This window comes from Acomys minous (genome assembly GCF_964271855.1).
Source record: "Acomys minous genome assembly, chromosome: 5".
NCBI classification, from domain to species: domain Eukaryota; kingdom Metazoa; phylum Chordata; class Mammalia; order Rodentia; family Muridae; genus Acomys; species Acomys minous.
The window spans coordinates 124,586,084-124,600,950 of record NC_140494.1 but is presented as its reverse complement, the minus strand read 5'-3'; the positions used below and the strand labels follow the sequence as shown (position 1 = coordinate 124,600,950).

The following is a 14,867-nucleotide window of genomic DNA, read 5'->3' as shown; positions in this document are numbered from 1 at the left end:
ACATTTAATTAGCTTTCTGATTAATCTCTAAATTTTTTTTTTCCTTTTCTTTTTTGGCTTTTTTTGAGACAAGGTTTCTCTGTGTCACCCTGGCTGTCCTGGACTCACTTTGTAGACCAGGCTGGCCTTGAACTCACAGGGATCCACCTGCCTCCGCCTCCCGAGTGCCGGGATTACAGGCGTGCACCACTACCATCCAGCTAATCTCTGATTTTTTCTTTCTCCATTTTATTCACTGGTGTTTAATATATGAAGTTATGTAAAAGTGAGAACCAAAACAAAGGCTTGACAGAATTCTATAAATCCAAATTCTGTTGACTATAAAGACCAGCAAAGGACCAAGGGCTCGGGTGTAGTTAGGGGTATAGCAGCTGGATCTTTCTAAGCCTGGAAAGAAACAGTGAGGTACAGACCTGAAGACACACTGGGAAAAAATTGACCCGTTCCCTAGCTGTACAACATAAGGCACAAACGCTCAGGCTGGCAATATACCAGGAAACCTAGGAAATAAAAACAATGCTCACTTTATAAAGCCTTGCTGGCTCAAATGTAGAAGAGAAACAGCTTTTCCCTACCCAAGACTCAACACCTCCTTTTCTGGGTCAGTTGTTGAACCTTCCTAGTCCCTCACCATCAGTGCTGTGTCCATGGTGACAAGGCTGACAGTTGCTGAACCTTTCTAGTCCCTGACCATCAGTGCTGGTATCCATGGTGACAAGGCTGACACCACAACTCATACAATCCCACCTTTTGCCTGTGCTTTTCCTGCAGCTAAACTCAGAGCAAGAAGGTGCATAGGCCTGTGCAGTTAGGTGACACTAATCAGATCAGACCTTAAGACACACTAGGAAAAAACAGCCCCCGCTTCCTAGCTGTATTGAATGAGGCACAAAGAGGGACAGAGGTGTTAGTATACTACACCCAAAGGCTCCCAATTCCACACCGTTTCCAAAGTTGATGGCAACCATTCTTGCTATACAGAGTCAGACTCTGCAGACAAAGCTATGTTTAGGAATCATTTTCCTGCAGTAAACACCTGTGTATTAAACTTTGGAGTGAAATGCTTTAGCAATGTGTTAAATGATTTGAGAGAGAATAAATCAGGGAAAAGGCTCAAATGAAAAGGTGAAAATATTATTTATTCAGCTTTTAGGAAATTAAATAACAAAAACCCAGAATAAAGCAAAACAAAAACCGTAACATGTCATATGACTGATCATGTCCAAGCAGAATAGTACTTATTAATATATAAAAATAAAATTTACCATTCATATTTGCTCTTTTCCCAACTTGTACTATATGGATTTTTTTTAGAAGCCTGAGCAGCCTAGCCCCCACCCCATGACTGAGATTATAGTCCCATAGGGAAACAAGTTTCTGTTCTTGGAGGACCCATACAACTAGAGCCCTTGGGACTGTTCAACTGGCGCTTTGTTGAAGAAAACAGACACTGTATGTCAGAGCACAAGCCAACCCAGCTCTGGCACTCTTCTAGTTTTCTTTCTTTTTTCTTTTCAAGACAGGGTTTCTCTGCATAGCCTTGGATGTCCTGGAGCTCACTTTGTAGACCAGGCTGGCCTCGAACTCACAGAGATCCACCTGCCTCTGCCTCCTGAGTGCTGGAATTACAGGCAGGCGCCGCCACACCTGGCCTTCTTCCATTTTTTTTTTCCTTCTTCCATTTTTTAAAAAGATTTATTTATTATTTATACAGTATTCTGCCCACACGTGTGCCTGCCCACCACAAGAAGGCACCAGATCTCATTACAGGTGGTTGTGAGCCACCATATGGCTGCTGGGAATCGAACTCGGGACCTTCGGAAGAACAGATGGTGCTCTTAACCTCTGAGCCATCTCTCCAGCCCCCTTCTTCCATTTTTTAAGCTCTCCACATGACAACAGTTCTAAGTCATTGGCATTCCTGGCAGTAGCAGTCTCCCACATTGCACCAAAACTGGGACTATCCCAACCCTAGGTCGAAGTCTGGCCTGTGCTCCTGGAGCTGCAGGGCAGTTGGTGTAGGACGATAAGGAGCAGTGGCTGCTGACTCTACTCAGCGAGCACCTTCAAGGAGTAACCGAGTGTGCTGACTGTTCTTACCCACCAATATACAACAATCCTAAAGCAAAGGAGCAGGTCACATGCGACCACGCCCCTCAAAACAGAGGCAGGTTTAGTGAACCAAGGCCACAGCCTATGCTAATAACCTCAGTTCATCCAGGCCCTTTCCAGAAGAACCTTATGAATCTCCTAGCCCAAGAGGCACCCTGACCAGGGCAGAGAACAAAAGAAACAGGCCTTCCAGCCAGGACAACGCTACAGAGAGTTTAAGTTGTGCAGAAGACTACAGTGTGAGACGACAGCATCACCAATATCTAGAGCTGTAGTGCTCGCCGGCTGGACCACACTCCTGGCGTCTTATTGCAGCTTAATGGCGGTTGCCCAGATGTCGTTGCTGGGGAGCGGGGGAAGGACCCATCCTTGGGGAACAGAGTTGCCTTTAGGATGATCAGACGGCACCAGGTACTGATCCCAATCATGCCTTAGTAAGAACATAAAGAACAATATTTATTTCTGGTTTTCCACAAGCGAGATATTCAGAAACTACATTTTATATCTAGTATACTGTTCAAATGACAGATGTACTAACCTGCTATAGAACTGGGTTTCTAGAAAGTACGCTAAAGGTTACATTAATGTACATATTTAAGGAAAAACTTACAGACCCTCATTATTTGCAGATTCTATATTTGTAATTTCTCTTTCTTTCCAAGACAGAGCTGGGGCTGGCCTTGAACTCCTTATCTTCCTGTCTCCAGCTCCCAAGTTAAGGGCTACAGGGCACGAGCTACCACACCTTAATATATTAGCAAATTTAAATCACCCCATGTGGTATTTTCATGGAAAACCAAAAATGTAGAGAGAGAGAAAAAAGCTGTAACCAAAATGCACATTCCTAGCTGAGGTCCTTCTGCCTCCTTCTTCTCAGCTCTTATGGTATAAATTAGCATCCTGTTGTGGTCTACTGTGCCATGTTGTTCAGTTTTGTGCTTTACTGTTTAAATAGCACCCAATGTCCTGGAGAAACGCGCATGCCACTACGTGTGAGAGAGTTGTGAGGTACTTTGTAGAGACAACAATGTGCCCTAGACAAGCTTTGTTAGACTCAGATTATAGTGTAGTTAGCCCTTATGCAATGCTTATAATCAGCAGCATACACTAAATTAGCTGTCTTCAAACAAACACATGGAACATGGTGCTGATCAGCTAATAAAAGTGAGACAAAGGCTGGAGTGACGGCTTAGCAGTTAACACTGGCTGCTCTTACAGCAGCATCCACATGGCGACTTACAACTCTCTGTAACACCAGTTCAGAGTTCTGGCCTCCATGGGCACCAGGTACACATGTGGTACACAGACATCAATCAGGCAAAATACCCAATCACATTTTTTTAAAAGGAGAGAGAGAGAGAGAGAGACAAGAGGCTCAGTGGTCTACCTGGCCCTGTCTCCTTCAGGAGCTGGATCAAGTGTTCTGTGACTCAATATCCACAGTAACTTGGCAGACATACCTACCATCAATAATATGTTTAAAGGCTAAACCTTGTCAAAGTTAAAACTCTTCCTGAAAAATAAATTGATATGCCAGAAAAGTCCTTCCCAAGATTCAGAAATTGATGGAATGTTGAAGAAACCTCAGTCATTTCCAAGCCATTCTTTTGAGACCTCTATGTCCTGAGGGAACAACAAAATGCCTCTAGGCAACAAGCTCACACTGCTTGGGACATCTAACCATTTACTTTGTTTTACCTACTGACTTCTCAAAGGACTGCATGTGGGCAGGAAGCTGGTGCTAAAGCTCAAAGGCACCTCCATTTTATAGCTGAGAGGATCACAGCCCAGCTAGCTGAGAATGACCCAACTCCACAGCATCTAGTTCAGCTGAGAGCTGCAGGGACTCAGGGGTCAGCATGGGCCTTAGCCTCCATTGGCAACTATTCAGGAAAAAAGGATTCTCTTCCTGGGTTGACTTAGCACCAAGAGAGAATTCAGAAAACAGGGTCAGCTATGGTGATGCACACATTAACCCCAGCAATGAGGTGGAGGGAGTAGATCTCTGACTTCAAGGACAGCGTGGTCTATAGAGCAGTCACAGCCAAGTTTTAGTTTCTTTACCTGTTCAAATGGAGAGACTGAAGACACAGACTTTCAGAAATTGATGAGGACTTTAAAAATACAAGTGGCACCCTTGAAACCTGGCAACACTACACACCTAAAAGGAACTTTTAAAAAAGATGCAGCAACACACCCCAACAGCACAAGCATTCCATCAAGAGCTTACTGCTACCCAAGACAAAGGGCTAGCAAAGGCTGCCCTTCTGACCTTATCTGAATAAGCGCAGGCAGGGAGTGCTCGGCCTGGAGGTAATACTGACGAAACGGCTGCAAGAGGTGAGCAAGTGGGAACTCATCTGAAAGAGAAAGGCACAACATGTCACCTTGCTTGCTGTTAAGAATGCAATCTGGGGGCTGGAGAGGTGGCTCAGCGGTTAAGAGCACTGACTGCTCTTCCAGAGGTCCTGAGTTCAAATCCCAGCAACCATATGGTGGCTCCCAACCATCTATAATGCGATCTGGTTCTCTCTTCTGGCATGCGGGCAGAGCAATGTACACATAATAATAAATATTAAATCTTTAAAAAAAAAAAAAAGAAAAAAAAGAATGCAATCTGGCTGGGCGTGGTGCTGTACGCCTTTAATCCCAGCACTCAGGGAGGCAGAGGAAGGCGGTTCTCTATGAGTTCAAGGCCAGCCCGATCTACAAAGGAGTCCAGGACAGCCAGGACCACAAGAGAAACCCTGTCCCACCAAAAAAAACAAAACAAAACAAACAAAAGAATGCAGTCTCAAGGCCAAGTGACTGAGCCACTGATCGACAAGACCAGCCTTATGTCTGCAGCCCTGATTTCCACCACGCAGTGGAGAATCTCAACTTGTAGCAGGTCCTCCTTTTGGTTTAAGTTGGGTTTTTCAGAATAAAAAGAACTGTTTACTGAGATTTTCCTCTCCTGCACTGGCAAGGATAAGCTTACCTGGATCTCCAAATAACTTGGACTCGATTTCACGTTTCTGAAGTAAAAGTTTCTCTTTCTCTTTCCTCTGTTTCTTCTCCAGCTCTCTCTTCCTCTCTTCCTCTTGCTCCCCTTCTAGCATGACTCGGAGGGCTCTCTCCTCAGCTTCATACAGTTCAGAGCGCTTCTTAATGAGTTTCCTTAGCCGCTGAAGATGGTGCTCAAAAGTCTCATCCGCTGAAGCAGGAGGGCAGACCCCTGTGCAAGAAGAAGCAGCTGGGTGTTCCTTCGTGTGCTTTCACACTCTCGCTAAGACAGCGCGACACTAGCTGTGGGCAGAACTGTGACTGCTCCCTTCGCAGACGAGGAGACTGACAGAGTTTACCTAAGTGCTCACAGAAGACAGGCACTCTCCAGGAGGAGGCAGCAGGTGTGGCCCTCCTCTAGGAGGCCACCTTCTCCTCCTATCTCTCTGACCTATTTTGGTTTCTTCATTGACCCTTACTTTGACATCCTCTAGAAGTTTGTCTTCTGTGCCTTCATCTTCTACTATAATCTCATGATCATTCCAGATCATGTTACTTGCTGATGAACTAGCTCCTTTATGTTTACGTGTGTATGTGGGGATGTACGCTCAGGTGTACATCGCCATGCACACCAGTGCAAGGCCCAAGGAGACCATCAGGCGTCCTGCTCTATCACTCTTTGCCTTGTTCCCTTGAAATAGGGCTTCTCAGGGCTGGAGAGATGGCCGGGAGGTTAAGAGCACTCGCTGTTCTTCCCGAGGATCCAGGTTCAATTCCCAGCACCCACAGGACAGCTCATAATGTCGGTAACTCTAGATCCAAGGGATTCAATACTCTTACACCGACCTACATGCAGAAAAAAAAACCACCAAACCACATAAAATAAAAATAAATATTTCATCAAGAAACAAAATAAATGCCGGGCGTGGTGGCGCATGCCTTTAATCCCAGCACTCGGGAGGCAGAGACGGGCGGATCGCTGTGAGTTCGAGGCCAGCCTGGTCTACAAAGTGAGTCCAGGACAGCCAAGGCTAACACAGAGAGACCCTGTCTCGGAAAACAAAACAAAACAAAACAAAACAACAACAACAACAACAACAACAAAGAAACAAAACCACAAACAGGCTTTGAAGTACTCGGGAGATAGAGGCAGGAGGAGCTCTTGTAAGTTCAAGGCCAACCTGTTCTACACATCAAGTTCTAGGTCAGCCAGGGCTACACAGTGAGACAAGACCCCATCTTAAAAAAAAAATAAATAAAAATTTAAAAAAGAAAAAGAAAAAGAAAGTAGAAGTATTGGTGTCTTTAAAAAAACCTAGTTATGGGGCTGGAGAGATGGCTCAGAGGTTAAGAACACTGTCTGCTCTTCCAAAGGTCCAGAGTTCAGTTCCCAGCAACCACATGGTAGCTCACAACCATCCATGGTGAGATCTGGTGCCCTCTTCTGGGATGCAGGCATGCATGCAGGCAGAATACTGTATATATAATAAATAAATAAATCTTAAAAAAAAAAAAACTAGTTATGTTATATAAACATCTTTATGTTTTAATCCCAGGTGTAGAATATGGGGCTGCTTTAGGCTGCCCACAGCAGTAGGTTATTTGCCTCACGCAGGCTCTGAGGGTGATCTTTGCCAGCTGCAGACAGTTTAATTCTGGGGACTCCGAAAGGGAATAAATGCCAGATCCCAGAGAGAGACTGGAGGCTTGGGGAGGGCACTCCAGGAAAGCTCCTGGGCACCCCGGGAAAGCTCCTGGTGGCTGTTGATGCAGTCTGATGGGAAGACATGTCCTGAAATGAAGACTGGACTTGCCCCAAGGGACTTGATGACCCTGACCAGCAGGAAGTAGCTACACAGAACCACTCCCCCTCGCCCCACTAACCTTCCTTCTCTCCTACCTGGTTTTGTGGTATTGGAAGGGATTGGGGTGGAGAAAGGAGAAAGAAATATTAAAAGTCCTAAGAAAGTAGATTTTAAAAGTGTGTCTACAGTCTTTCACTGAACCTAGAGCTAGGCTGGGCCCCAGCAAGCCCTAGCCATCCTCCTGTCTCAGCACAGCCCCGTGCCCTGGGACTACAGGCGTACGTTAACTACATCTGGCCTTTAACGTGGGTCCTGGGGATTCAGGTGCAGGTTCTCTTACACACCTAGCCGCCGTCCCGACCCCTTGACAGGTGACCTCTCATCCAGGGTAGACTGTAAGTTCCTTAAACAGACCAATCAACTCAGGACTGTTCTTCCTGTTTCCATCATTCTTCCTGTAGCCGACTAGGCTAGAACCTTGAAATCACCATCAAGCAAACAAAAAAGGGGTGGGCAGGCTTCTGTTCTGCTTCTCATAAGAAAGACAGAGCTTCAAATAGCAAATACCAATCTTTCCTCTTACATACAACTGCCCTGAAAAACACACACACACACACACACACACACACACACACACACACACACACACACACGTCTACACTGGAGGGAACTACCGAAATTTTCAGACCATAAGTCGCACCCAGTTTTAAGAGCAGTAAAACCCTGTGTGAGTTCATTGGCTGGCACACTGAAGACATCGCTAAGTGACCTCTTTGTTGATGCCAGATGGACAGCAATTGGACCATAAGGAACATCCTAATTTCCCCCCACTTTTGGGGGGGAAGTGTGTCTTATGGTCTGAAAAATATGGTACACTAGAGGTTGACTTGTAGAAACCAATCAGTTGGCGCATGAGTCTGGCTCTATGCAAAGCAGCTATATCCCAATAAAACTTTATTAAGGATCTAAAAGAATCTGTTTTCAGGCCAGGTGTGGTGACAGTGTGGAGGCAGGTAGATTGCTGTGAGTTCAAGGCAAGCCTGGTCTACAAAGTGAGTGTAGGACAGTCAAGGCTACACAGAGAAATCTTGTCTCAAAAAACCAAAACAAAAATACACACACACACACACACACACACACACACACACACACACACACACACACACACATAAATAGATTTTTTTTAATCCCCCAAGTGCTAGGAATAAAGGCGTGTGCGCCACCACACCTGACTGAAGTTTTTATTTTTAAAATTTATGAGTAAGTACAGGTACATTCATGCCACAGCATTTGTGTAAAGTCAGTGATGGCTCCCCCTTTCTCTGTGTTATCTTAGCAGTCCTAGGCTTGCTTTTAGACCAGGCTGGCCTCGAACTCACAGTGATCTTCCTGCCTCTGCCTCCCGAGCACTGGGATTATAGGTGTGTGCCACCATGCCTGGCTTTGTTTTGTTTTTTCGATAAGGTCTTACTATGTAGCCTCTAATGGCCTGGAGCGCATTGTATGTATAGACGAGGCTGACCTCACATTCCTAGAAACCCACCTGACTCTTCCTTCCAAGTGAGGGATTAAATTTTACACCACCACACCTGGCTGGTTTTGATTTTGTGGGGCCCAGATTGGCCTCACACTTAATATGTGAACCAAGACGGGCCTTGAACTGCTCATCTTTCTGCCCTGATCACTTGAGTTCTGGATATGTGCCACCCACTATGTGTAACTCTGAAATTTTGAAGCATAAAGCTTCAGAAAATGGTTAGCTTCTTATGGCTGTTTGTTGAGGAATGGCCCCAAGAAGCCAGGCGTGGTGGCCCACTTTAATCCCAGCACTTGGGAGGCAGAGGTAGATGGATCGCTGTGAGTTCGAGCGATAACACAATAGAACACTAGGAATTTAGCATTTATATCCTGAGGAATTACAATATAAAAACAAAATCATTTGTTTGGGGTATAGAGGTGGCTCCGTAGTTAAGAGGACCTATTGCTCTTGCAGAGCACTCATGCAGTTCCCAGCACCCACACGATGACTTACAGCCATCCTTAACTCCAATTCCAGGGTATTGGATCTCCATGGGCATAAACACAGACACACAGACACACAGACAGACAGACAGACAGACAGACACACACACACACACACACACACACACACACACACACACACACACACTATTTAAAATAGATTTTAAAAAACCCAAAGTTCTGAGCTACTGCTGTCAAGTCCAGTAACTCTAGAGAGTGAAATTAAGTACCAAATATTCTTCCTCCAAACATATTTGCAAGCCAAGCATAGTGGCCTAGGCCTGTGACCTCTATACTAGAGAGGCTAAGGCAGTACAACTGTTACAAGTTCAAAGTCAGCAATAGCTACAGAGCTGTGCTTCTATCTAGGATAAGAAAAAAAGAAAAATACACTCATTACTACATGACCAATACCTGGGATGGGAGGCACTAGGATAAAGGAAGGAGGAGGAAAAAAAAAGTAGAAACACAAAGCTATACTTACCTTTCCTTGCTGCAGCTTCTTTCCTCAGTTTCCTCAGTTTCTCTAAAGCTCGCAAAATGTCCACCATTCTTTTGGTGTCCGACTGCTTTTTCCTCACTTCAGCTAAGACCCCATCAGCAGCCACTTTGAGCTCCTGCTCCTGGAGGGAGTGAAAAAGCCCACAAGAACTTGTATTAGGAGTTACCTTACAGCAGACGAGACCTCCCTGGAGACAAGACTTCAGAGGCTCAGGCCGTCGACACAGCAGACCACTGAGTCTATACTTCAATTGCTTGGACGCGGCGTGTATCATGGCTGTGCCTAGGGCTTCTTTCCTTTTACTGATCAATTCTACAACCATGCTGCTGCTTTGCTGCTGAGACCGCGCCCCAGCTATGTAGCTCAGCTGGCCTTGACTGAACTCCCTGTCTTCTTACCTCCGCTTGCCATGGATGTGATCTACCTCTCCCAGCTGATCCTGCAGCCTTCTCCTTCTTTTCTGGTTTTGATTTATTTATTCTGAGAGACATCTCACTCTGTAATGCAGGCAGCTTCAAACTGCAGCACTCCACTTGCCTCGGCCTCCTGAGTGCTGGGGTCACAGATGTGAGCCACCACAGCCAGCTCCATTTACCCTTAAGGGAGAGCCTCTCCTGTCAGCAGCTTCAGTTCCTGCGCAGGGTTCTTAATTCCTCAGTGTTTCCTAGGGTGTACTACAGGGAATGCCTAAATCGAATTCACCTTGTCAAGATGAATTCCATAAAAATACAGATTAACAGAGATCCCAAAGATGGCTTCCACAGTGCCATCTTTCACGCTGAGCCAGTCTTGAGGGATCTGCCTTCCATATCCTCACCCGCTGCCTACTTCTCGCTCCCATCTGTCTTATGTAAGTGCTGCAATTCCACCGGTACAGCCAATAGCCATGCTGCTTCACTCTTCTGCTAGGAAAAATCCCTGTGCCTTGAACTATCCGTACCTGTTGCTGTACTTGGCTTTAGCACTGCTTTAAAGGCTCAGCTCAGAAGTCATTAAATTATCTGGGAAGCCGTCCTCCAGTGAACTAGAAAGCTTTCCCCTGGGCTCCTTATACTAACTTCAGTTGAAAAACTAATATATACCATGCTGTACAAGGCCCTACAAGGCTCTAAGCAATCAAAGACAAGAGCTGTATTCTACCCCCGTGTTACCAAACACTAGGCCTGACACCTAATGGACCCACACTAACTGTTTGTTTAAGTGACTCTAATTCTTTCAGATTAAAGCACTGCCTCCCTTGTGTTGACATTCCTGAGGATACAATGCTAGATCTTGCTATCAATACACTTCCCAGCAATGCTATAGTGGCCTCTAGGGCAATGGTAGGCACGGGGCAAAAGGAGATTGTGCTGGCTAGTTTTATGTCGACTTAACACAAGCTAGCGTCCTTTGGGAGGAGAGAGACTCAACTGAGAAACCATTCCCTGCCCCACCAGCAGCCTGACCTGTGGGCAAGCCTGTGGTGCATTTTCTTAATTGGTGATTGATGTGGGAGGGCCCAGTCCAATTGGGGGTGGTCCTGAGTATATAAAAAAGCAGGCTGAGCAAGCCATGGAGAGTACACTAACAAGCCTCTTCTCCAAGGCTCTGCATCAGTCCCTGCCTCCAGGTTCCTGCCTTAGCACTGCCTCAACAAGACCTGAGCAACTCACCAGTAGACATGCTAGTATGGAAGATGGAAAACTCCAAGATCCTCAACCCTAGACAACTACAGGTAACTGGAAAATATTCAGAGCAAGAGAAATGGTTCTTCTCAGGGACAAGAACCTTAGTTCATTATCCAATACCAAGTAGTGAGCCCTGAAATCATTTGCACACAAGTAATATTAAATGTACTAATCAGATTGTATTATGTATATATGTAACAATAAGTAAAGAAAAAGAGGCCATGAATTTGAAAGAGAACAAAGGAGATGCATGGGAGTGGCTGGAGGGAAGAAAGGGAAAATCATGTAATTATATTTTTAAAACCTAATATATATTAATAAAAAATATTATCTTAATTTACTTTTATTATTAATTTATTTTGTTATTACTTACTCTATCTAATATTAACATCTAATATTACTCTAAATAATATAAATATATTTCTAAAAGCAACAGTGGAGCTGGAGAGATGGCTCAGTGGTTAAGAATACTGACTGCTCTTCCAGAGGACCCAGGTTCAATTCCCAGCACCCACAGGGCAGCTCACAACTGTCTATAACTCCAAGATCTGACCCTCACACAGAGTTATATTCAGGCAAAACATCAATGCATATAAGGAAGAATGAATGAAAGAAAGAGAAAGCACTTGTTACTCTTACAGAGGACAGGGTTCAATTCCCAGCATCCATATAGTGTTTAAAATCATCTTTAACTCTAGATGCAGGGATCCAGTGTCTGCTTCTGACCTCTACAGGCAGTAGGCACACATGTGGTGCACATACAAACAGACAGGCAAAGCCATCACAAAAATCAAAATGAGTAAGTAACAGCAATAGTAACAGCAGTGTTCAGAGGTGATGAGGATGCTTTCACCCAACACTGCAGATTCTACTTTCTCCCTGCTCTACTGCACACACCAGAGAGACAAGCGTGTGTGACTGTGGTCAAGTTAACTAAGTCTCAGTCTGTAACATCAGGGTAATCACGTCCTCAGGGTTGTGAGTAGACCTGCAGGAAGCTAGTGTAGTGTCTACTAAAGGTGTGAGTGCTGAGCTGGGGTGAGAAGGGCAGGCACAGGAGCAGCACAGCAGGCTGGGACGCCAGCGGGGTTGGCATCTCTCCTCTTACAGTCCTGCACCCAGCAGCCAAGTTCTGCTGCCGCCCCAAGCAACGCACCTGGCCCCCTCAGAACTCCGTTTACACATACACGCCTTCCTAAACAGCGGAAAGGTTTATTCTCTCTCAAAAACCATCCGACTAGGACAGCTTCAGACACATTCTCAATACATTCTAGCAGGAGGGCCCACCGGCCTTAATTGGGTTTTGGTGCATGCGCAGTAAGGAAAAAGGTAAGCCTATGTTCAATAAACTTTTAGTAGAGTGTAACCTTCTTACCATTTTATGTACAATGGTTAGTGCATATGATTAAAATCAAATGCATTGTGGGAAGGGACATACACAGAACAGATTACAGGCCGTAATCTCGCAATCAAAATAGAGAAGAACCATCATTACATATGTTAGTAAGCAAGTTTCTTCTCTGGACGCCCACAAAAAGAAGTACCAAAATAAAACAAACAAACAAACAAAACCCCAGAGTATCATGTGGGCCCTTGGCTGTCCTTTCTAACCTGTACTTGTTACTGCTTTGTTTGTGAATAAAGTTTTCTTGCTATTTTTTGCAAATTTGTGTGAGCCCTTGTTTCAATCATTTGAATATGAAATCAAGTACCTGCAAACACCTGAACCAGGCAGACCCACACCACCCAATACACTGAGAATTCATCGTTTCAAACTAATAAACAAATGAATCCTGGAGAAAACTACTATTAACCTCATCGGCCAATTACATTATAAAGGTCTCGAGGTGTGGCCCAAATCTTCTAAATGTGCATGCTTAGGACAGTATAAAACAGATACGAAGACCGTTAGTACTGCATATCAGTAAGTGACTCCAAATTTGAAGCAGGACACAGGAGATGTGTCCTCAGAAACGCACCAGCGTGAACGTGTCACACTCCACGTTCTAGACTTTTGTGTACCACGCATCATCAACACGGAATACACAGTAAAGAGGTGGGAAAGGCTAGCTTTCACGGATAAGCATCCAAGCTAACCAGCATGCGGATTCAGGGTCCAGCCACCACTGCTCCAACCGCAGAACGCACAGTAGTACAGTACATCTCACCCGCTTCTTTTCCTCCACTTCCTGCACGCACTTCACCCTCCAGCGGTCAATCTCTTGCTCGCGTTCGGTGGCCTGAGCTGCCTCCGCCTCCCGCTCAGCCTCGCGTTCCCGGGCCCTCTCACGAAGCCGCAGCCGGCGGCGACGGACCCTCTCCAGCCTCCGTCGCGCCTCGCCCACGTAGGCAGCCTGGGCCAGAGGCTGCAGTCGTTCCGCTAGCTCCGCTCGCAGGGGCGCCGCCTGAGCGTGCAGGGAGGCCCAGGCCTCTCCGTCGGCCTCGGCCTCGCGCAGGGACTGCCCTAGGCTGCGCAGCCGCCGCACCAGGCGCAAAGCCGCTCGCAACCGCGCGCGCACTTCGCCCAGGCTGGGCCCGGCAGGCGTGCCCCGGGGTCCAGGGCCGCCCGGCCGCCGGGGGTTCCCGAACACCGCCTCCAGCCACTGCCGGTCGCGCAGGCGTTGAAGGGCCGCGTCCCCGAGAACGTCGGGCGGCGGCGGCGGCGCCTTAGCCCAGCGGGGACTCCACGGCGGGCCCGGGCCTGGAGGCGGTGGCCGCGGACGCTCGCCGGCGTCGGGCCCCGGGAAGGGCCGGCACGGCGGCGGCGGCGGCAGTGGTGGGGGTGGCACCGGGAAGAAGGTGCTGCCCCCGCCCCCGCGGGAGACCTCGGCCGGGGCGCGGGGCTGCAGAGCCAGCGGAGGCTGGAGGAACGGGGCGGACGTCCCCGGGAAGGGGCCGGGACGCTGGGGAAGAGGCGGCGGGAAAGCTGGGGAGGGCAGCGGCGGGGGCGGACAGCCGAATGGAGCGGAAGGCGGTGGCTGCGGGGGCGGCGGCCCCTGGCGGCCCTGGGCAAAGAAGGGCGGCAGAGCCATGTCTGCAGTTAGTGCAGCGACTGCGAGCAGTGACAGTGATCTGTGTACTTCTTTATCCGGGTTCCGGGAGGAAGTGACGTTTACAACGCGGTACAGCTGCTTCACGCGCCTCCCGGAAGCGCGCCGCAATGCAGGACGTTAGTTCCGTCTTGAATTGACAAGTCTTGTTTTTTGGACGTTCTAGAGGAAGACTTAGCCTGAGGCTTTGTCTAATATCTGAAAGACAAGGAGTGTGGGATTCTATTGGAACTGGAGATTAGCATATCTATTAATGTTTTGTTGCTGTTATTCCTGACAGGATCCCATAATATGGGCATACATTTCATTTAATCATTTTCCAGTTGTAGGAGTTTTTATTTCAAATGTTTGTGTATAAAGCTTCTGCAGACTTTTCTCTAAGATAATTCTAGGGTTGCAGTTGCTTAGATTTTATTTGAGTCAAGATTAGACTTATTCTCTGTGTAGCTCTGACTGTCCTGGAACTCACTCTGTATACCAGGCTGGCCTTGAACTCAGAGATCCGCATTCCTTTGCCTGGCTTTTACAAAAAAAAAAAAAAAAGTGTATAGTGTATGCCATGTTATGGAGGAAGGAGGACATCTTGAGGGAGTAAGTTTTCTCCTTCCACTATGTGGGTTCCCAGAAACAGACGTATGTCATCAGACTTGGTATCAAGCGCTTATGCCCTCTGACCCATTCAAAATGTTTTCTAGGGTGGCTGTACCCTTTTATTTTCACCAGC

The 14,867-nt window shown here is 46.8% G+C and overlaps 1 protein-coding gene across 1 annotated transcript; it reads right to left on the bottom strand.

The window, feature by feature from the left end:
• Positions 1–1,113: 1,113 nt before the first annotated feature.
• PDCD7 (programmed cell death 7) lies at positions 1,114–14,836 on the bottom strand. The gene is made up of 5 exons (XM_084784332.1): positions 13,262–14,836; positions 9,409–9,547; positions 5,093–5,329; positions 4,385–4,472; positions 1,114–2,542 (listed from the first exon to the last, which is right to left on the bottom strand). Exons 1-5 carry the CDS (start codon positions 14,123–14,125, stop codon positions 2,419–2,421), a joined length of 1,452 nt encoding a protein of 483 aa, XP_084640458.1. The 5' UTR covers positions 14,126–14,836; the 3' UTR covers positions 1,114–2,418.
• Between the last annotated feature and the right edge of the window lie 31 nt (positions 14,837–14,867).